At 35.7% G+C, this 24,818-nt stretch overlaps 1 protein-coding gene across 1 annotated transcript in view; it reads right to left on the bottom strand.

The window, feature by feature from the left end:
• The window catches only part of LOC139694738 (dynein axonemal heavy chain 3-like), a 146,853-nt gene that overhangs the window by 29,154 nt on the left and 92,881 nt on the right, over positions 1–24,818 (bottom strand). Inside the window, exons 31-43 of the mRNA XM_071593238.1 lie at positions 22,645–22,871; positions 21,668–21,845; positions 20,461–20,697; positions 16,595–16,834; positions 15,059–15,219; positions 13,464–13,604; positions 13,212–13,374; positions 12,871–12,993; positions 12,280–12,471; positions 11,931–12,124; positions 11,597–11,804; positions 4,903–5,023; positions 2,806–2,945 (exon numbers count right to left, since the gene is read on the bottom strand). Coding sequence (XP_071449339.1) covers positions 2,806–2,945; positions 4,903–5,023; positions 11,597–11,804; positions 11,931–12,124; positions 12,280–12,471; positions 12,871–12,993; positions 13,212–13,374; positions 13,464–13,604; positions 15,059–15,219; positions 16,595–16,834; positions 20,461–20,697; positions 21,668–21,845; positions 22,645–22,871 — 2,325 coding nt within the window. The remainder of the gene's footprint in view (positions 1–2,805; positions 2,946–4,902; positions 5,024–11,596; positions 11,805–11,930; positions 12,125–12,279; positions 12,472–12,870; positions 12,994–13,211; positions 13,375–13,463; positions 13,605–15,058; positions 15,220–16,594; positions 16,835–20,460; positions 20,698–21,667; positions 21,846–22,644; positions 22,872–24,818) is intronic.

The raw sequence follows: 24,818 nt of genomic DNA, 5'->3' as shown, positions 1-24,818 counted from the left end.
TGCCACGAGTAAAGGAATGAGATTTGGCAACTGCAAGATTTGGCCGAGCGTCACACCCTGCAGGGAGAGAGGATAGGCTTCTGTAATTGCCACCACCTAAAATCCTTGCAAAGTGGAATGTCACAGCAAAGCAAAAGCAAGGAAGAAGATGCAGACGAGAACTGATTCAGTGAGAATAGAGACTTAAAATGCTAGTATGATGTCGTGGTCAGGGAAACTAGAAAATACCAAGTGGGAAATGGAGAGGGGAAATATAGATATTTTAGGGTTGGGCGAGATGAGATGGAAGGTTACAGGGGATTATTAGAGCCACAGTTATAGATTAATATACAGCTGAGGGGAAGAGAGCCAGTGAGGGGTAGCAAAGCGTTAGTAATATAAAAGTAGGAAGAAGTTTAATAAAAATAGAGCAAGTGAATGATTGAATATTATTAGTGGAAGCAAAAGTTGAATCAATGAACTTAAATCATTATTTCAGTCTATTTGGCAAAAAGTAACCATAGGAAGAAAAAATGGACCATGCAAACGAGCAATTAGAGGAAAGAATTGTGGGCATTCTTGGAAGGAAGCATTTGACAGTAATGGGGGAGTCTAACACAATGTTGGGTGAAGGGATAGATAGGAGTGAGGTACATTTGGACATCACAATAGACAAAGGTACACATGTAAAATGCCTAGAGGCTCAGAGATATCATTTAGACTATATTAAGGTTAAGCAAAGATTTAGAAATAGTGAACATAATTAGTTTGCAATTACCTAGGAGCTGATGAAGATTCAGATTATGATTAAGTACAAATTAAGTGGAACATCATATTCAGGAGGATAAAAGAAGGAAAATGGATAAGAAAATGCAATGCAGAAGCTTTAAACAGAATGAAAAGAAAGGAGAACCATCTGGCAAAATAAGAGAATGAATGAAATAGAATTTTCTTGTTTTGTTTGCTTTAGTTTGCTTTGTTAGTATCAGTGTTCAACTGTTCTAGGCACCCTCCAAGTTCTATGAAAGTGCCACCTACATGGTGATTGTTCCAAACATGAATTGAGTTAAGCTATTGCAATTTAGAATTTTCTCCAGAAAATTACCCATGGAGAAGAAATTCGTATACAGCGATGTTGAAGCCAGAATTCATCAATTTTGTGAAAGAAAAAGAAAATTGCGAGGCTGCCAGGATTTATACATAAATAAATCTTTTGTATCAAAGTTACGGTCTAGTTGGGAAAAGTGGATGATGTCTGGTATGAAAGACTACACAGAATCGGGAAGGATTAAAAGAGTGTCTTATGAAGAAATAAGCCAGTGGATCCTGGAAAGTTGGCAGGGTGTCTGAGTGTAAAAAATGGATTTGAAAAATCTTTAGGCAATATTTCAACGCCAGTGCTAGAAGATGAGAAAGAGGTAACTTCGGAGAGTGAACTCGGTTTTGTGCCTGAAGAGATAATAAATGCCCTTAATTCCTTTAATGATGATGAATTTCTGGGATTTGAGTAATACAACGTACTCTTTGTACCTGTGAAGTACTACGTATTAGAATAAAGAAGTATTACATATTAAAATAAATGAATCTGTATAAAATAGAATGCAATTAGAAAGGCATGCTCCCAGAATAATTTATTTTTGCGAGACTCTTCTTTAATTATGAGTACAAAATTATGTAAATATTTGGCTTTTTTCAATTTCAATTGCATAACGTGCATCGTCATTTTCTCGATCATCTGAATATTTTTGGAAAGATAATGTACGCATCATCATTGGGAAAATATGGTATTCAGAGTTGAAAAACATTTTTATGTAGCATTAGGCATCAGGTTGTGTCTTTTTGGATGGACCTGAGAAATGTATTGAAGATCAGATTCATCTAAAACCTACCTTAAATGGTAGGCTACCAATCACCATCATCAATTTCAGGGCTAAAAAATAGTTATAATTTGGTTTCACTTTTTTCGATTCTAGTGTCAGGTCAGTTCTTAGCTTTAGTCCCTGGTTTCAAATCCTATTTTCAGTTTTGGTCCCAATTCTTGGGTCTAATAGTTATGGTGAATGGATAGGAAAAGAGAATTATATTTTTCGTGTGAATCGTTGACTTGGAAGAGTGGTAGATCTAGGAGTCAGAGGGATGCAAAATTTTGTTGGGAAGTTATTGCAAGGGGTCCACAGTTTAACGTCCCTTCCGATGGATGGCATACTCACTCAAAGGGCTCTCCTCACAACACCTCAAGTAGGGATTGGGATACCACTGAAAAAATCTGCCATCTTCAGAATTTGAACATGGGTCCTATGGGTGGGAAGCCAGTACATTAGTAACCGCACCATCGCAATCCCAGAGAGGGATGGAGAAGGCAAAATGGACAGAAAGGAAATCAAATGAAGTGCTGGGTATGGTGGACGAGGAGAGGGGATTTGTTAGGAGAAATCCTAAGGAGGTAGGAAAAATGGATAAAAAGCATACTGATCAGCATAGGGATGTTGAAGAATGTGATAGAGGCGAGAATGTTAGGGAAACGAGGAAGGGACAGGAATAGAACATGGATGTTGGATGGAATGAAGAGAGGAAGGAAGTATACAGAAATGAAGAGGGATCTGCCGTAGAATAGAATATTGGATTGCATTTTGTTAGGAGGGAAAAGATATTAACATTAAAAGATACATTTGGTAGTTGTGTCCATTCAAACCTACCTTAACTGGTAGATTACCTATAATAATGATAGCATCAGTATTAGTGATTTAGTAATTGAACCTGATTTGATAGAAGATTTTCCCAATTTTAAGTGACAAAAAATGAGCTTTTAAAGTCTTAAGCACCTACCTGTCTGAAATCGACTGTGAATGCCCCTAAATAAGCAACTACACCAGCTGATAATAAGACATCACCAATTATGCCTCTTAATTTTCCCTCAAGCATTTCAGCCAACTCACTCCATCTTGCTTTCTCACCACCAAGTCCACCTAAAGTTTTGTAGACACTAATATATATACACATTTATGTACACATATACATCCATATATATAATCTATATCTATGATGTAGAAGCATTCATGAGAGTAATATAAAATTTGGACGACACAATAAAACACAAAATAAAATAGATAACACTTAAAAGGACACTCACATTTTATGTGTTATCGATTTTATTTTGTGTTCTCTTAGCATCCTAGAATCCCTACCCAATTCAGCCACCAATATAGAGGTGAGAACTCGAGAATCCGGGTATATGTTAGCTTTCCGATCTTCCAAAATTTCCACTCTAAACCACCATCTTTAACTTCCCTTCCAGCATTCCCTGCACCTCACCTCCCCCACCCCCCCAGACCCCTTACCCCTTTTCAGCATATTTTCAGTCTTACTTGAAGAAGGCCGAAAGCTTTAACAATTTACCGCGTGAGTGTCCTTTTAAGTGTTACTATTTTATTTGTGTTCTATTGTGCCGTCCCAATATATATATAGTATACACACACACACACACACATACATATATATATATATATATATATATATATATATATATATATATATATATATATATATATACACACAGAAACAGATATAAGGAAAAGGGATAGGAACACATATAAAGGACGAACACAACAAAGGTGGGGAAGGCGGAATCGAACGGATCACAAGAGCAAAAACATTTCCGAGGTCCGAGTCCCGGGTATTTCCGAGGATCCGAGGTTCGAGTCCCGGTCAGGGAAATGTTTTTGCTCTTGTGATCCGTTCGATTCCGCCTTCCCTACCTTTGTTGTGTTCGTCCTTTATATGTGTTCCTATCCCTTTTCCTTATATCTGTTTCTGTGTATATGAGTATTTATTTGCCGTTTGGCGGGATTTCGTGTTTGAATGTGTATTTGGCCAATGTGGCTCATCTCTTTCTTCTGGCTATGCGTGCCACGAAACGCACTGTTCCTTTCCTGTATGATGTTGTATGAATTCTAAACCACTGTCCTTTCCTCTTGTGTATTGTCTATTTCTCCTTTGGTGGGTGAAACAGTCCCCTGACGCCATCTCTTGGCTAAAGAATCGGGGCGCTTGGCGACATATTAGACCCACGGATCTCAGGGTAAATTACGTTTCCTCGATAGCTCAAGTGGTTAAGAGCATCCGCCCGGCAGGTGGAAGGATCCGAGGTTCGAGTCCCGGTCAGGGAAATGTTTTTGCTCTTGTGATCCGTTCGATTCCGCCTTCCCCACCTTTGTTGTGTTCGTCCTTTATATGTGTTCCTATCCCTTTTCCTTATATCTGTTTCTGTGTATATGAGTATTTATTCGCAGTTTGGCGGGATTTCGTGTTTGAATGTGTATATATATATATATATATATATATATATATATATATATATATGGGTCCAGCAGTTCAGGGGGTAGAGCATTGGACTACTGACCAGAGGGCCTGGGTTTGATTCCCGGGCAAGCCTCTCTGGGCACCTGCAGCTCCACCCCAGCTATGTGATTTTTTGGGTACCAGATCTTCTTGGGAAACCATAACCAGCACAGGGAAAGGAACTGGCTCCCCTACCCTGATGTATGAATTTCACATGCACACACACATAGTCCATCACATTACTTAAGAAATATCTAATCAAATGGCTCTCTTAAAAAATAAGTTGAAAACATTTTTACAAGAAACAATGAATTACATGTATTAGCTAGTAAATGAATATTTACATGACCAAGCAATTTGAATAAGCAAATTTATGTCACTTATTGCTGCTTTTTACATCTGTATTGTTAAATGAATTCTCTTATATCTTATATATGTAACATCTTTGAGCAAATAATGAATATTGTATTGCATAGATAAGAAATCAAACTATATATAGATGATCTTAAGATGTTTGAAATTTTGATGAGATGAAGGCTAAGATAGTATTAAGGCAAAGTGATTTTTATTGAACTTCATGATTACCAATTAGTTTTTCAGCCCGGTGTAGTTTCTGAGAGCAAATATCAATATTTTCCTCTAAGTCTTTTTTCTTCTTGGTCATTGCTGCAAATTCATCATTAAGTGCTTGAAGCTTGTCAGTGACCTGTTGAAATAAAAAAATTCCATGTAAAATCAATCCCATGATTGTCATAAATACCCAAAATATGACAGCCTACACATTAATGCAATTGCTGCTAATTATTCTTTATAAGTTTGCATGTTGGAGTAGAGTTAGTGATTAAAGAAGATATGTGATAGCAGAAAATAAACTGCAAAATGAAAATGGTGTGCCTTAATAAGTGAAAGAAAAATGTAAAAGGAAACAATGATCTGATGCTAAATTGACCATTGTTTTATGAAGAAAACAAATTAATAGTGAAAAGCAATAAGGCATCCCAGGTAAAAATCTGCATGCAATGACTCATACAAAGAAGCAATATTATTGGAAAACTTATATTGAAAGAGACTCCAATTTAATCAAAAATAGACCATTGTATAAAATTCGTAAAGATTTTGTACTGATGTATGCCTCAGTATTTGAAATAGGTACACTAAAATATTTATTTCTACAAAGGTAATGTATGTTCACACCCCAATTGATCTGAGGGTCAACAATTATACACCGTTATTTCAATTTATTTGTAAATTCAAAATTGTTGTCATTACATTTCCAAAAAAATCCTAATTTTTCCATATGGGCTACGAGAGAAGTATCTAAGTTATTTTTGGTGACAATTCATTACCTGACAATTACTAACATACCCTCCAGAGTTTTTATTCTTTCTAGTTGCATGTTACTCATGTTACTTCTATTCTAGTGAGGAAATTGAAATGAGTCATACAAGTCTAATATTATCCTATTTAATTTAAAAACAGGTACCACGTTAATAAGAATTCTTCTATTGCCTCCTAGTACTCCTTCCTTTTTGCCCTGGTGTAATCATCCACATTCCATTTCTACATATTTCTTCCCATTCCTATCCACTTGAATTTGAAGCTACATTCATTTCATCAGCACACAATTATGATCTGAATATGCGTCTGCTCCAGGGAAACTGCAAATGGATTGCATTTCCTTAAACTGTGCAAACCATAATACTTATAATCTCATTATTATCTCTCTGATTCTCCTGGTATTTTCCATGCATTCATACATCTATAATGTTTTTTAAATCAGCTGTTGGTTATGACTGAGCATTCCTCTGGTAGACTTCTACTGTGTTCTCCCAATGGTCATTCCTATTTCCTGCTCTATACTCGGCTAACTCACTCTCATCCCTCCCTTCACCCACCACCACATTCCAATCCTCAAATCAACCTCAAATATTTCCTTCCAGGAACATCCTAAATCACTTCTAGTTGATCATGTAAACCCCACTTTTCCCTCCACATGAGTACTTGTCAGCTTTTAGACCTCAATAAGAATCAAATCCATAATTTCAGTTTTTATCTCCACTAATAATATTCTCACCCTTATCTGCTCTAGGTTGAGGACTCTTCTTATAACCCTCTCACTCAATATCACTGATATCCCTCATTGGTTCTCTGCCCCTCCACTGTATCCTAATCTGCAAATATTGTTCCAATAATCTGTGTCAACCTTCCATCTCACTCCACACAGCCAAGGTATATTTTCTCCAGCCATCTCCTGCGGGGATCTCCTCTGGAAGTTTTCTCACTTCCCTTATTCCAAGTTACTATACATAATGCAGCAGTCATCATCTTCTGTATCTTCTTTTATATTGTTGCTACCAATTCCACAATGCAAGGTTATCATGCAAGTATGACTATGGAAATGCTACCGAGCTCACTGCCAGGCACAAACACCTGTTCCAGCAGGCCAAGTCCCACAGTTGCCAGGATGCATTATTCTCATATTTGCATCCATCATTGTTATGAGATGAAATGATTGAGATGGGTTCCCTTTACCTCCCCCAACACTGCCTTTAATGTGGCATTTTCTCTTCAAAGACGAATGGTCCCTTGAATGGTTCAGATGCCTTTATAGTTGCTTTACTGAGGAACAGACACAGTGTTTTCTATCATCAGAATGCTTGGACGAGCGTTGCCTAGCTACTACCCTTTGACCTATGGCATGGGTGACACTGCCAGGGGCAGTTATCATTGATCCCACACCTGCAACCCTAGGGGTTATCAGAACACTTAACCCCATCCTCCTCATGACAGTCATTGTCAAAGGGGAAGGTTATGGGCAATATTTTCTGTAATTTGAAGATGTAACCTTTCACACAGTGACTACTTTTAATACCCCACTGTAATATTGACTAAAGAAATAACAAAATAAAAGGCAAAATTGCCCAAACCAGGTATGAAACCTGATACGAATACATAATTGTAGTCACTGTCATGGTCAGATATGCTACACACTCACAATGCAATGGTTGCTCATCATAACTTTAATTACCATAATTCATTGTGAAAACATACAATTTTATGTTATACTTTCAACTAATTTTTTAATGCATATGTGGTACAAGTTTTATTGATTTGATTCAAGTACATATCAGTTCAAGTCAGCAATTGTGAGTTGAGACAACTTTTGTTTACCAATGGCAAGAATAGAAGTAACACTTGATGCTGCAATGATATTTTGCTTTCACCAGAACAAATTGTAAGCCAAGGCTAATCTATTCTTCACAATAGACAAACTAGAATGTGGTTTTGAATGTTTAACAAGCAAAGACAATTGTAAAGGAAGGTAGAGTTCAAGTCCTGCTTTTACCCAAGTGAACATCACCACTGCTGCCATTGTGAGAAAGATTGTCAAATAGCATGAAGATCTAAATCAGAATTATTGAAATATCTATTTGGTTCCAATCCTCAGGTTGGCAATGGAAAAATAGCACATGAGCCAATTTTGTGCAGAGTGGGCTTCAAGGTATATGAACAGCTGGAAATTTGCATGCAGGTTTGTTTTCAAGTGAAGTTGATGCCGCAGAAAAATGAGGAGGTTTCACTGTACATGAAACTTGGCTCAATCATTTAGATCCTGAGAGCAAACAACAAAGATTTGTGTGGAAATATCAGGGATCGCCAGCACCAAGAAATGGCAGCACCAAGCACAGCCACAGCTGTGGCATCTACTGGGAAAGTTTTTATCATATCATGTTTTCATATTCAGGGAATCAGCCTGTTATTCCAACATAATTGCAAATGGAGTACTATATGAATGGAGATAGTGCAAAATCTCTATGGCCACAATTCAAAGCAAAAAGCTGGATGCTGCAACATGATAATGGACATAGCAAAAGTTGGTACCATATTTCTTGAGAAAATCAATTTGAAATATGCTCCACATCTGATCAATAGTCCTGACTTATTCCTATGTGACTTTTTTCTATTCCCCTATGTGAAGAAACATCTTTGTGGCAAGCATGTTTCATCATTAGAAGAAGGCATAGGTGAACTGAATATGTTTCAACTTGCAAACAGCTATCTCTGATGCAATACTAGAGTCAAACCAATGCAATTTGTATCATACATACAAGGGTGGTCCCAGAAGTACCTGGCCTGACCTAGAGTCGGTAGTTGCTTGAAAAATATCACTGTAATAGAAAGCATATAATCTATAAAGCATATGTTTCATGTTTGAAGACACCACATTGTTAAGTATTTGTTTGGCAGCCATCAATAGTGAATGTTTTCTGTGAATTTTTGAAAATTTAGAATATTGGTCATCATTATGCGATACAATAATTTTATTTGAAAGGCCTCAGCCCAAACAAAATAAAAGCTGAACTGGATTCTACTCTGGGTGAATCTGCGCCTTTGTTTACAACAGTAAAATATTGGGTAGCCGAGTTTAAACGAGGCTGTACAAGCTGTCAAGACAAGCATCGCATTGGGGTGACGACTCCAGAAACGGTGAAGAAAATCCGCAAAGTGATACAGGCTGATCATTGACTGAAAGTGCGCGAGCTAGCAGACATAGTAAACATTTCAAAAAGTGTGATACACCGCATTTTACTGAAAATTTGGAATTCCCCTCAGACTTTCACTCATACCTCCAGTTCTTCCTATGCCTCTTTAATCATTGAATCATCACTGAATTTCCAATTCACTCAGCAATACTTGCAACCCCTTGGCTGACTGACAAACTAAAGCTTGGTCATCAGCAAACCTAACTGATTTCACGAATTCCCCGCCCAATTTTATTTCTACCTCCAGATCTTCCCATGCCTCTTTAATCATTTCCTCTGCATACAGGTTGAACAGCAACGGTGATAATGGGCAACCCTGCCTTACACCTCTTCCTAACACTGCCCATCCGGACTCCCCATTCCCCACTCGAACCTGAGCAGTCTGAGACGTGTACAGGTTGCGGATTAGCCTCCTGTCCCTCCAATTTATTCCTTTCCTGCAATATACATTAGTTTTTCCCAATTCACTCTATCAAATGCTTTTTCCAAATCTACAAAATAGGCAAATACTTCCTGATTGTATTCTATATTCCTCTCGATGCGTGATCTCATTACTGTAATGGCATCATGCGTACCTCTCCCCTTCCTAAACCCAAACTGATCATCCCCTAAGTAATCATTTGCCCTACTCTCTATCCTTTTGTTGATGATCCTGAGAACAACTTATGCTGAGTGGGTTATCAAATTTATTGTCCTGTAGTCCTCACATGATGTAGCCTTTACCTCTTTTGGAAGAGGAACTAACAATGATCTCACAAAGTCTTCCGGCCAGATTCCTTTCTCATAGATACTACGAATCAGTCCATATAGCCTCTTCCTCCCACATTTTCCTAAACCTTTAAGTAGTTCCGCAGGAATGTTGTCTACCCCCGCAGCCTTATTTGATTTCATCTCCCTTAATGCTCTTTCTATCCCATCGTCAAGTATGCCTGGAACTATGCAATCTTCCTCTACGTAATGTTCCTTTTCTATGTCTAACCTTGTTGGCCTAAGTTCTTTACCATACAGTTCTTCTAATATTCCTTCCATGTCTCTTGGATCTTTTCTGTGTCAACCATTATCTTACCCCACATATACATTAGTTTTTCTCAATTCAATTACTGTTAGCACATCTTCCATCTTACTTACCAACAGTGATTTAACCTTGCCGTATAGTGCACCAATTTCACCCTTCCTTCCTAATAATACTTTGAATTTCTACTTTAAAAACATTAGTGGTGCTGATTTCATGCAAGTACATCAGTGGATAGGAGTCCATCATTTATCAATACATGCCTATGGTCAAGCATTCATTTTCATATTTTTTTGAAACAAAATAGTCATGTTGGCAAGTTTTTCCTTCATTAACATAGTTAACAAAATATTAATAACAAGCTTGCAATATTAATTTGCCTTGTTTGGACAGATTAAATGGCCTTTTGATTTTCCTGGACAAATTCAGAATTCTGAATTGAGTACCTAGAAGAAAACTTTTGATAGCGATGGAGGAATAAGGCAAAATGACGGATATCTGTTGGAGGCTTTTGAAAGATGGGTGTGGATTAGGATAGAAAAGGTGAAATGAAGAGAAAGAAAAACAAACAAGGAAGCTTTCTGGAGAGTGGAGGAAGGGGATTGTTGGAAGAAACCCAAATGAGGCAGGGAAGATGGACGCAAAGCATTTTGATGGGCAATAGGATGCTGAAGACTATTAAAGAGGGGTGGACGTTACGCAAGTGAGGAAGGAATAGAAATAGAATGTGCAAGTTGGATGGGATGAAGCAGGCGGAATTGAAGAGAGGCTTATTGTAGTATCTAATGTCAGGTTGTTTTGTTATTAGATGCAATGAAATGAGTTGTTATACTGTTGTATAGGCTGGGTCTAATCAAAATCTATCTTAACCAGTAGAATACGAATAGTAATTAATATTTTCAGTTATATACATAAGAAATCCCAGGCCAAACATATTTTTGGCAGAGCACAGTGGTGCTCCCTCTTCGATTCCTTAGGAAGCCTCCCTCACAACACAACCACAATCTGTCTGGATTTTGTGGGCCTCAGGATTGGTGCAGGTTTGTAATGGAAGACTATATAAGGAAGCTGATGCTCAACAGAAAAAAATCACCAGCTTGTGAATCGTGGCCTATATACTTTTACGGTAAAAGAATATACCCCAATGCAACCTAGATGAATATAATTTCTCCCAGAATCAATGAAGAATTAATTATCCAATTCCTGATTTTCCCATTAAGAGATGACATTTGGTACTGTTTCATTCATAACCAGAGAGGGTGATTATCAAAAGGCAGGAAGTAAACATAGTAGTATCAATGGTGTAGAGTGTATTTAAGTGAAACTATATCCCCAAAATTCACCCTAAGATGCTGAAATACCATAAAAACATATATACAGTAATCAACCCAAAGGCCAGTTTGGTAGGTGATGGTGGAGTTCACCCAGTACTAAGCCTGATGGCATGTGAGTTAACACATCAGGGCAATTAGGGGACCCAGTTCCTTACTCCCTGTGCTGGTCATGATTTCCCAGGAAGATCTGGTACCCAAAAAATCACACAGCTCGCGTGGAGCTGAGGATGCACAGAAAGACTTGCCAGGGAATCGAACCTGGGCCCTTCGGTCAATAGTCCAAAACTCTACCCCTGGACTACCATGACCCAGATGCTGAAATATGCATCATCAAAAAATTAAATATACATGTACGATATTAAAAAGCTGCTATGAAGGAAAAATTTCACCTTCTGCAGTTGAGCTCTCTTCTCTTCCAATGTTGCCATTTGTGCAGCAAGTTCAGCTTCTGCTTCTTTGAATTTCGCCTGCTTGGGTGCAACAATTTTTATCACTCGATCATATACCTCCATTGCTAAAACCCACTTACAGAGGCCTTCGCAGGCATTAGATACTGTTTTTATTTTTTCTGGACGAAAATCTCGATCAGGAATAAACCTTTAACATGTTTAAAAGAGATGAACTAGATTAAGATATGGGTACTTATATAATAAGACTTCAGAAGTGAATAAAGCAACTAAGATAAGAATTATAAATAATACAAGAGCATGTCAATTATTTTACCGTTCTCGAATTCGCTTCATTATCGGAGGGGCTATATTATTTTTATTGTAAGTTTTTAAACTATCTAAAAACTTTAAATCACCCAGCAACTTCTGTGAGGGTCCCCAAAAGTCTTCAATCATTTTCCCTGAGCCCATGGGATCAGGTTTCCTTTCAGGTTTAATGCCTTTCATGACACAAATAGCTTCCATGACCTGTCACAAAATAATTTTGACTTATATTTAGAAAATTATATTAATTTTAAAAGTAGATAATTAATTAAATAAACCATCCTTTCCAATAAGTTTCCAAATATGTAATCATAAGAGCATTTCTTAAGAGTACTGTTTTGTTTCAAGCACACACTAACCAATTTCACTCCTGTGGGTGGATTCTTCATTGACTTCACAACAGTGATATCTGCTGGCTTCAGGGTATTAAGAGCTGCAATAGCAGCATCTAGGGCAGGAATTGCTTCAGCTAAATCACTCTCACAGTCATCCTTGATAGCTTGTGCTGCAGCAGCAGCTTCATTTGCCAGGGCTTCATCAGCTCCTACTATCTACATATAAATAAATATTAATTTTTTTTAACTTAGAGTGCATTAATTTGGAATAATTATCATTATATGGTAAACGTGTCTTTTCAGCAGTAAATTGGGAGAGTTATTGAATGAGAGTAAATAAATCAATGCAGTTTTCAAATGCCACCATCATTAATACTGAGTATTTATTCTTTTTTTGTGATGCTGATATATTTCACATGGTCTGTGTGGCTGTTTACAAAGATCGTCTCAATGCTGAAAAGCATTGCAAATATTTTGGCAAAAATGAGTAACTAGACAGAGATGAATCTGCTTTCTTATGGTGGGAGTTTTAAACAACAAAGAAGCAGCAAGCGGCTTGTATGCCATATCAGAAAATGCACATTTAAGTGAGTGTGTCTTTTGAAAGTACATTACCTCCTTTTTAGCTTCCACTATAACAGTGTCCTGCTCAATTTTGATCATCAATTTCTCAGTCTGCTCTGAAGTATCCACAAGTTGGGGATGCAATGCAGTCAATTCATCTTGCATGACTGAAACCTGTGAATTCAAGTCGTTATTACCATAGAAATATGAGTTTTAATAACTCCAGCAAAAGATTATATCTTCTTAGATCCATAACAAAAAAATCAATGAATGATTTGGATTTCTAAAAATTTCATTCCTGCCCTTCTAAAGGGCACTTGATTGAGCAAATTAAACATATTCAATAACACTGTTTAAGTCATGATTAACTAAATGACTGATAAACAAATTACCTGAGAAGATGCAAAATCAAGCTTTTCCAAACCAACTGTATACCTACTGATTAGCTTGTTAATTTCTAATGTTTTAGACTTATACAAGTCTAAAAATGTCAGAATCAATTCAATGTATGATGTTGGGGTGACATAATTGTGCCGTTTTAGAGCCTGGTAAAATCTGATGACAAAGAATCAATGTCAGTTAAGGATAAACTTTTAAATAGTGAAATCAATAATGAGCTCTTGGAATAAACATATCAGTGTTACCTTTCAGATAACTCCATAACACTACTGTGAAAATGTTTGCACATTTCAACACAACTGGATCTCATTGAATCATCAATGGCCAAATCTTTCAGAAAGAAATATGCTACTCTTTCAAGTGCATCCAAAGGCCAAGCAGTAAACCTAAAGTTGATAATTTAATAGTTGATAGAGTAATTGCATACAATATTTTATAATTTACAAGTACACATGTAGCTATTCACAATAAATAATTATAATATGTAGTTTGATCAGGTTAAATTAAATTTTCTCAGATGACCATGGATCTCATGACTCTTTTTTCATTTACTGAAAACACAAGAATAAATAAATACATTGGCCCATAAATAGTACAGTTAATGACATTTGCAGATGATAAATAACAAAAAGTCAGAAATCATAGAATTTCATCAAATCCTAGGGACAGCTCCAATCTCCTGAATCCTCTCGAACTTCTCGCATTTCTTGAGACATGGCTAAGAAACACCAAGAATATCTCAAGTCAAATTACATACTGCAAGTACCATAGTATGTAGGCTTTGTCACCTTTTTCACAAAATAGATGTGAAGGAAGAAAGTTACCATTCAAATGGTTCAACAGATAATTTAAAGTAAAGGGGTCATTCAACTTACCTATCCCGGTTCCATATATTTCCTGCCATACTTCTTTATCCTAAGCCCAATTACCAACAAAAGCTGTGATAATAATAATTAGCCTTTTAATGATGAATTAACTACTTAACTCTGTTTCTCTAAGTTTTAAACTTGTTGTAAATGGCAGATGATTTTGTTTGATGAAAACAGCAATTGGTTCTGTCCCTCTGATACATAAGATTATGAAAAAAGTCATAAACCATGGTGACATTACATTCAACATTTACTCAAAAAAATGGGCCATAGGTATAAAGTAGTGTTGATGGATTTGAATTGAAAATCACAACTTTTTGACTGATATAATATGAGATAAAAATAAAATCTCATGTTAATAAATCAAAATCCCTGAAGAAATAACAAATATCCAATTTACCAGAAACATGAAATCATATTTCCTCTGATGGGATGGGAGAACCAAGGGAACTAATAAATAAAGGGATTGAAGGCTGTAAATGAGATTATAAGAGCAGCAAATGGAAAAAGGATAAGGAAGCAATGGATTACAGAAAGCATTTGGGAAATAGACAAGAGAAGGAAATATAAGAATGTAAACACAGAAATGCAGCTGATGAAATGAACTGACTTGACTCATTTTACTATTCCTCTTTTTCCTACAGTTTAAATGAGCAATAAACAGTGGGTCCTTGCTTTATAAATAGGGTCACGAATCAATGGATTCACTTTGTCATCTACTCAGTGAAGAAACTTGTATTTCAGTTTGAATTTGGAAACTCACATCTTAATTATGACTTTCCTTTTGAATTTATTATCTTTTGGAAGAATATACTCCAATAATAGTTTTTCCATATTTTATAAATGAAATTGTAAGGAAAATGAGGTGTGGCAAAATTATAGTTCTTGAAAATGCTATCACAAATTTTTAACATACAGCATTCAAATTCTATTTGAAGTACTAAATAATTAATTAAAAAAGATTACATTACCAATCTATTGTGCAGCAATTGATTAATGATGGAAACATTCTAAGTCTATTTCTGAATGCATCACCAATGGGAGAGAACGCCAACACAACATGCAGATTTTCACGAACTCTTTCAATGAAAAAGTTGTATAATGCTAGTGAAGTAGATTCAATTTTCTTTCCCTGAAAGAAAAGTTTGCTTGACAGGGAGATAGCATTTTTTATTGTAAAAACAATATAAATTACATTCATTAAGAAGAGCATTTTGCAGCTGCATAATTAAATACATGCCTACTAATTAATTACTTTTTGCCATAAAAATATGTCATAATAAATCTTAGGAGTTTCATGTTGTAGTGAAATTGATAAATTCATGAGGAACATCTCAGAATCAAGTTAAACTAAATATTAGAATGCTTATGTGAACTTATATGAAATCTCAGGAACAGAATGTCCACGTTTGTTAATTAATTCATTTTGCTTACCATGAGAGGAATGATATTATTACTTTGGTTATCTCTATCACTAATGTTATTATATGCACAAAGGCAGTTATGAAATGGTTGCATTGTAATGCACATTTAGTGGATGACTCCGTTAAAAGTTACTGTGACGGCACCTCCCGCAGTTTCTTGGGTAGTTAAGAAAATCTGTTCAAAGTCTAAATAACTTTAATGAGTACCATTTGTGCCTACTGAAGTTATAAAATCTAGAAGGAACACACCCTCAGTCTCTGGAAAATTGGTCAATTACTCTGTGTTTAGCATTTGTTTGCATTGAGTAATTAGATGATTTTCAAAAAATAGATGAAAGAGAATTTCCCCTGTTGATCAAACATTATTTTAACAAAAGGTAAATTGGTTTAAAAATTACAAATGGTTTTTCCCATTTTTTGTTTTTTACTGCTTCTTTGCTACATTTACGAAATTTCAAGTATTTGCCTTATGCTACTAAATCATATGTTTTTACCTATCCTCACTCTGCCCACTGTTGGAAAATGCTGAAGTTATTTGGTTACCCAGTACAATAACTTATTACAATCACAGTGAGAAACTTCAACACAAGTTTTATGCATTATTATTATGAGTAATTTGGTTTGTCATATTGGTGAACAGTCGGCCATTTAACAAGACTCAGAAGCCAAGGCACTCAATCTTCAAAGTTGATCTTGGAGTGTGTGTGTTTAATGGAGTAGAAGAATGTGGAAAAACTGTACATAAAATCTATGGAAACAAACTTGTCCATGGCATACTGATTGGGCCTCTGATAACCTCTTTGAAGGGAAAGTTTTTACAGAAGGGTGACAATCCTTGATGGTACCAGAGACATTTTCCTCTCCATGGCATCACGTCGGGGACATGCAGGTATCATAAAAGTGATAGCCAAAGGTGTCTGGCCAAGAAAAAACATGAACTCAATGCCAGAAGCACATTTGTCACAACCAATTTACTCACAATGCAAGGACAAAAAATGTTAACTGATAATTCATCTTTTGGGTCATTGGTACCCAAGGGTAAGGGTTTATTCTATGATAAGAGATATCCAATAAAACGCTTACCAATAATTTTGCAACGTCTTGTATTTGCTCCAATATCTCAGCCTTTTCATCAGGAGAAAAAAGATTTGGAACGTCACTTGTATTTAATATCATGTTGATGTCCTCTATGAATGATTCATCTTTCACTTGTGAGTCCGCAAACAAAAATACCACAGGTTTTCCACCTAATCCAGCTTTTTTTAATAGGACCTTCAAGTCTTCCATCCATTCATATCTGCCATAGGCTTTAGTGATTTCCACCTATTAATTAACATAATTTATTTATATTATATAGTATATCTATCACTGCTGCATATGGCAACAGCATATTTATTTTTAAGCATTCATTAGAAACTTCTTTTTAACTTATATCATTTTGGGTGATTTCTTTATTCATTGATTTTATTCCAGAAAGATAATATTTTACCCACATGCTCTGATATTCTTAGCAATGTTGGGACATTAGATGTAGAGATTTTTCCCACCATTTTAAGCCTTAAATTCCCTGCCAGAAGTAAGATTACATGCCAACCAATGTCAACAGTGTAGGATGAAAATTGCAGGAACATCTAACAATAGAGATCCAAACAGGTATTTCTAATTTCTCTCTATTTTGAAAAGTTAATATATATTAATCTGAGAAAGAAATAATATTAATAATATATTTCATCTGAGAAAGAAGAAAGACCGCAAGGGCATTCTGCATCAACGTGGACCACAAACAGATTTTAAGATCATTGTTGAATTTTTTTGCCATTAATTGTGTTGGTTCCACGGTCTTCAAGTGTACTGTGCAAGACGTAAGTTTAACCACCACCATAGGCCGTTCCATCTGCACAGTCACTTTTACATCTGTCCTTTCTGGTGCCGCTGTGGGAACCAGAAATATTTTGTCAATGGCAAAGCAGCAAAATAACATTACCAAATGCCTCCTTCCTAAGCTCATTGCAAGGGTTCCTATTGTTCAGGTCTGCACGCAAAAGGCGCTATTTAAAAAATAAGAATGAGAGAGAGAACACCATTGGCCTTTGAGAAAAAGAATATACTGCAATTTTACCATTCTCAATTGACAGCAGCTCATTTAGGCAAGGACTATAGTTAAATATGACCATCCAAGTGACATAAAGAGCAATCCAATATGTCTAGTTATTTTGGTTTAACAAAGTGGAATTCAAGTGGACACCTGAGATATTTGGTATATAAGACTGGCACCATAGAACCATTTCTTCCCAAACCTTTAGGATAATTTTAGGGGCTGCAGGTTTCCATTGTGAAGACAGTGGGCCCAACACACCTGGCAGGGGAAAACCTCGGTCATTATCCAAGGGAAAAAAATTACAGTAAGTTCCTGAAGAATATAAATCTGCAATTGCATAGACTCACAGTCACATGGAATCAATTGCTATGTTCTTGTTTAACCATCCATTGCAGGTTTCTGGTACAGTTAGTTAGATGTTGCTTATTAGATGGCTGTACATGTCTGCTATGGAGGATTGCAGACAAATGATGTAGCAGTGTTTTTGCACAAGATGCACTTAGGAATTCAAAGGTCTTTTAGCCCAAAATGTAATTGATAGATGATGTCATAAAAATGAGCAGAGTGTTAGAACTAAATATTGCAGCACATGATTTAGTTTAATCACAACAGTTTGATGCAGAGGAATTAAGGAATGAAGGATGGAATTGAAAGACCAAAGTTTGAAACATGATATTTTTAAGAAATAAACCAATACATAAAAAACCTTGAATATTTTGGAGATTAATAAGAGGGTGGTAGGCATCATATCATATAGATAAGACTAGTAGGCTATGAGGTGCGGGACCTAAACACTGAAAGTCAATAACTATATTTCAAAAAAGAAGCAAATAAAATGCAATTGTTTCCCAAATATCATGTAAATATTTGTGATCACATTTGTGGATACTTTATCAGTTGACCTTTTCAATTACATAGGTATTAAATATAAGAATAAACCAGTGAGGCACCCCAATCGACATAAGTGTGGCAAGTCAGGTCAAATATTGGGGCCAACTGAATCAGTGACTCCACCTATGGCCCTGCACTGTGCCCCTCACATTTGGCACAAGTGGCCTATACAAGCCTCATGGAGGAGAAGTTCGAGGCCTCTTGGTGCTCTCCTTACCAAGGGAATGGCTGAACGTGCTGCAGGACATGAAACAGATCCAATGTTGCCAGCAGCTTTCCCCTCGGATAATTGAGCACCTTCCATCCTGCCACTCCCACCCCACCACCCTCATGCTTTGGACCTCCCTTACACCAAGGGAACTCTCAACCTCATGAGAGCCAATATTTCAATTTTCAGCAATTTCACCTTCCAAAAATAAACTAACCACCTGTGGCTGATTAATATAATGAACTTTGTAGTTATTAATTTTATCCATGCTCTAACTAACAGGTTAAGCAGTTCATAAAGAATAAATTGCAATATTCTTCACTTTTTGTGAGTTCTACTAACAGAAGCTTTTATTTTTCAATTACATACGCATTAAATTTGAATAACATGCCAGAAGTAATTCCTCCTTTAGTATGAGAAATGAAAATTATTCCTCGAAGGATCACCTAAGCTAGATAGGTCAAAGGGTAAGAGGCAGACAAAAGATAGTCTGGGAAATGACTGCAAAAGCATTTGACTCCATTGAAGCGGCCATTTGAGTGATAGTGTCATGTAAAAGCACTACTGAGGAGAGCCAGAGGGCACTATCTCAATCTTTACCCAATGAATTTATGGTGGATACAATGATGAGAATGAATCCTAGCCACTACAGGACTTGGCAAACTGGGTTGTGCCCAGCAGCAGGAGAGATATGACTTCTAATATGGTTACAACACAAAATCTTTGCAAAGTGGAAACAATTGCTGTAGCAGTGAAGAAGACACAAAAGAGGGTGAAAACTGGATAGGAACTCAAAAGTGTTAGAATGATGTTGAGGATAGGGAAATTGACAAGAATAAAGTGTGAGGGTGGGGAGAGGAAATGTAGATATTCAAGTGCTGAATGTGGTGAGATGAAATGAAAGTGGCGATTACTGAAGTGATAGTTATGGAGTAATATGCAGTGGAGTAAAGAGAACCAGCAAGCGATGATTGTAGGACTGAACATAAATAAAGGAAGAAGCAGAGTAAATATATCACACAAGACTAGATAGAATAAGTAGAAGCAAGCTGAACCAATGAACTTGACCATTATTCAAGTCTAAAGGCCAACATGTTATCATAGGGAGGAAGAAATGGACATGTATATGCTTTATAAGAGGAAATAAATGTGGGTGTTCCTGTAAGAAAGTATTTGATAGAGATGGAAGATTAAGAGGCAGCAGTGGGCAATGGGGGATATGAGTGTGAGGCCGAATGCTACACTTTAAGAGCAAGATTGTAGGGAGAAAGCAATAGAGTTCTAGAATGGTTTAATCAAAACAAACTTCTGGTTTTAAAAACCACAATAGATGTAGGTATATGTGAATAATGTCCAAACTATAAGATTATCATTAATCTCTTTATTATAACATTAATTTATGTTACCATTTATCTATAACAATGTATGTGTGCAGTGTTTACATTATATTCTTTCGGTGCTTTATTTGGGTCCACAAAACACACTTAATTCTGAGCAAATATAAAAGTGAGAATGTACAATTGGGATTCAACTTTATGTACATATGTAAACATGATTCAAGTTAATTGGTTTATAACTATGTAAAATATGTGTAGAATATGAGGGGCATAATAATAATATTATGCCCCTCAAGAGTACAAAAACAAAATTATGCCTGAGACAAAAAACAATATTTATTAGGTTTTATTTGAGTGATAATTACTATGTATATGGAATTATAACCATAATAAGATAAGCAAAAATTTCTCCCACCTGAAACAATTCAAAGCCAGACATATGTGCAGCAAGGCGAGTATCACTCTGCCGTCCACTTCCTCCGATGCCAACAAGCAAAGCATGGCCATTATCCTGTGCAATTATTCTGCATATTCTAGATACATGTTCAATTGCAAATTTGAACATGACAAGATACATTGGTCTTTTACTCATCATATTATACTCATCAAGGTAATATTCCATTTTCTGCACTAGAATTTCAAAACTGGGTACCTAGAAGAGAAGAAAAAAAAAGCTGAATTAAATGTCATTTTCACACAAAATTTTGTCTCCAAATGCATATATTTGAGCAAACTTCAGCCATCATCACAGTATTCTACCCAAGGTTCTTTTTATGAGAGACAGCCTTTGTAGTTAAGTTGGGACTATGCCATAAAGTGTGTGGAATCCACACATTTAGTGCAGATAGGGCCAGCTCCCTTTTCCAAGCCATATGAAATCATTGCTTTAACCAGGATCCTGATCATTGTGAATGACTTTTGCACGCAAGAATTCTTGCATTTTTGGGAAAATCAGTGGATGATTCTACTTAAGTAACTGTCACAGCATTTCCCACAATTCCGGCAAATTAGCCACTATCTAGTTGCCATCCTCTCCTCTCTTGCCACTCTTTCAGCCATCAATTCACTTCAAACAACTTTTGATTTACATTTACTAACATGCTGTGGTCATAAAGGTTTTGATTAAATAGTTTATGTAACAACAAATCTAATGTAATATAATATTGAAAATTGAGAAACTAAAAGAGAATAAGTAATAATAAGAATAACAATCAGGAGTAATAATAACTTATTCACATCAGAACTTTTGTCTTAGAAGTTTATTTGATTGGATGAGTTTATGATTGCTCCAGTAATCCTATGTGCATAGGAATAAAGACTATTCAGATCACAGATAAATAGTGCATACATATACCACATTAGAAATATTATTACCCCTCCTATGATACATGCATTTATCCCTAGCTACCATGCATATCTCTCCATCAGACATCAAGGTAATGTGTAGATCCAACATAAAAATGTTCTCAAGGGTTTCTCATCTAAAACTAAGACCACCTTAACTGAGAGGTAGAAAAGTATTCCTCCTCTATTAACTTTAAGTAAAAACAGCCTTGATTGCAAATATTTTATGAGATTGACAACATAGATTTTACCTACTTCATTAGATAGATTATACCTACTTCATCATAAACTTTAGGATCTGCATCGGGCTCCAAGTAATTTCCAAAGAAAAGGCTTCGTACATGGTCATCTTTCAGGGATGCTTCTTCAGGAGGAATGAGATCAGATAAGATTTTGTCCATTCTTTGTCTGAGTGAGTCATAACAGTATTTCTTCACAATTTGAAAGAAATTCTGCCTGTGAACAGAGTAAAGAAGGCTTATTATAAATGACTAATATATGCTAACCTAGCGCATATGCTTTCATTGTAAGATCATTTGTTTGCTGTACATAATTGAACACAGAAAAGCCTAACCATAGGATTAATCATAAAATATTATAATGAAAACACTGACTAAAAGGCCCATCAGGTTATTCACAACATATATTTACTAGTTACTGTATTTCCCGGCCCATAAAATGCACACTGATTCCTCAGGTCAGAATTAACAAAAAATACTAGTCAGGCAGAAACGATTAAATTATTTTTATATTAACACTTTGGCTTGCTACCAACTCAAAAGTGATTTTATTGAAAGTTGTAATAATGGCAACCATTATACATGCCTAATGCGGGTAAATATATGTAATAGTTATGTATTTTTCTAGCAAATTAGCTTGTGTGATATAGGCTGAAGTTATACCCATGTACTCCCGGCCCATACCATGCAGGTTTTAGAGCACATTTTGGAGTAAAAAGAGTGCATACCAGGGGCCGGGAAATATGGTACCAGTCTGATCAAGCATTAGACCTGGGAATTCACTATTCAGGCATAACTCGATACCGTGGATTCCAGTTATTTGGGCCAATTGGGAATGTAATGATTTTATAGTAATTCATCTTTTGAGAATACAAAGAAAGTGTTCATTTAAAAAGTATGGCTGTTCACAAAGGACAAATGCATGGGAGTGCAATTGTTTTAAGTTGATAGGGTATGAATGCATGCATGCTAAAGTAATGTCAACATATAGGATTAAATGAATGAATTACTCTTACCTGTCATCCACATCAATCAATCTGTCATAAAATACACGATAAATTTCATGAATCCACAAACGTACAACCTTTTCTGTATCTAACAAATGCGTGGCTGGAACTAATAAAATACCTTTAATGACACGACTAAAATCACGAAGGTTAAACACATAATGTGATTTTAATGGTATAGGAAGAAATTCTGAAATTGCAGTTTTGTAGACATTCATGGTTCCTTCTACCAGCAACTGTAAAAGAAAAAAAACATGAAGTTAAACGAATTTGTATGTATTATGCCCTGCATCAATATTTTGAGAGAACAATTTGTTCTCTCGAAACATTGATGCTGCCAATATTGGCAGTTTGCTGCAAAATCTTCCTCCAAATAATTTAAATTTTAAATGGAATTTTGTTACTCCATTTGATGTCATATCAACTGTTAAAAAATTTAAAAAATCTAACTGTATGGATATTTATGGTATGTCTAATTCCCTAATAAAGGACATTATTATGTTCATTGCAGAACCATTAGCTATGCTAGTCAACTTACGTTTGGAGACAGGAGATTTTCCAACAGCTCTAAAAGATTCTAAAACAGTACCTGTCTATAAGAAAGGTGATAAAGATGATTTAGCTCACTAACGCCCCATTTCCATGGTCCCAGTTTTTGGTAAAATTTTTGAAGCTATTATGAAAGATCAAATTTGTAATTTTTTGAGTCAAATAATTTCTTTTCCAAATCACAGTATCGCTTTCGACCTGGGAAATCTACAATTTTTGCAGTAGAGCCCATAGTTAATTATATTATTAATGCATTTGAAGAGAAGGAGTCAGTCTCTGTAACAATATGTGATCTTAGTAAGGCTTTTGACTGTGTTAATCATTCAATATTATTAACAAAGCTAGAATATTATGGTATTAAGGGAATTGCACTGAAACTAATGAAGCCATATTTGGATGATCGCCACTAATTGGTTGAACTTGATGGCTGTCGATCTACAGCTCTTAAAGTAAAATGTGGTCTACCACAGGGCTCTGTGCTTGGCCCAATACTTTTCATCATGATGATTAATAATTTGCCCTGTTATATGAAACCTACATCTGTTTTCTATGCAGATACACTAATTTTGTGCAAAAATGTCAACATCAAGAAGATGCAAAGGTATGATCTAGCGCTATGCAAAGACAGGTTAAGGAATGCTTTGATGTTAATCATTTTCATTTTAATACTAACAAAACTCAGCATATTGTGTGAAGTCTTAAGTCAAAAATAACTGATGTTGGAACTGTTTAAATATTAGGAATTTATATTGATACAAAACTTAACTGGGAGACTCATATCAGTCAGACCTGTAAGAAACTGAGTAAAGCTGTTTATATGTTAAGAAAGCTCAACTTTCCCATTTCCAATGAGTATCATTTAACACTTTACCATGCCTTCTTTCAATGTCATTATGGTGTTGAGTTATGGGATCATTCCCCACATGTTAAACAAATTTTGCTACTACAAAAGAGAGCTATTCGCTATCTTGCTAATATACCACCTCATGATTCCTGCAAACCTTTTTTATTAGGTACGGAATCATGACTGTATTTAGTTTATATATCTTTAAGGCTCTTATTCATGTGAAAGTCAATATAGAAATTGACCAATTAAGATCTAACATCCATAACTACTCCACAAGAGGTAAATCAAATCTAAATACTACTTATTTTAGATTGTCATCAACTTACAACACATTTCATAATATGAACATATGACTGTAAAACTATCTGCCTACTCATTTGAAATCTGACGGTATTCAGAGTTTCAACAATTAGGGTGTATACCTGGTTACTTGCTCACCCACTTTACTCATTGGATGAATTCTTTTGTGATAATCTTCATCGGATCTAAGAACTTATGTTTATACATTAAATAATATTTATATTGACAATATTTAATATGGTTGTACCATTTTTCAAAATGAATAAAGTATGATTATTATTATTAAGTATTAAGCCAATTAAAAACATTGCGCTACCGCTCCACTTATCAATTCTCACAAGTAAAAGGATTGCAGATGCAATAGAGTCAGAGAATGTTTACTGACTACAGTATGATCTATCAACACCTCCTTAGTTAAAATTTTTTCATTAATATCCATGCTGAAAGTTGATACTAAAATTTTACATGCTAAAATACTAAAGATACC

Source organism: Hetaerina americana, unplaced genomic scaffold (assembly GCF_022747635.1).
Source record: "Hetaerina americana unplaced genomic scaffold, ioHetAmer1.1.p SCAF_54, whole genome shotgun sequence".
Classification (NCBI taxonomy): Eukaryota; Metazoa; Arthropoda; class Insecta; order Odonata; family Calopterygidae; genus Hetaerina; species Hetaerina americana.
Note: the sequence above shows the minus strand (reverse complement) of the source record. Positions and strands in the feature narration are given on the sequence as shown.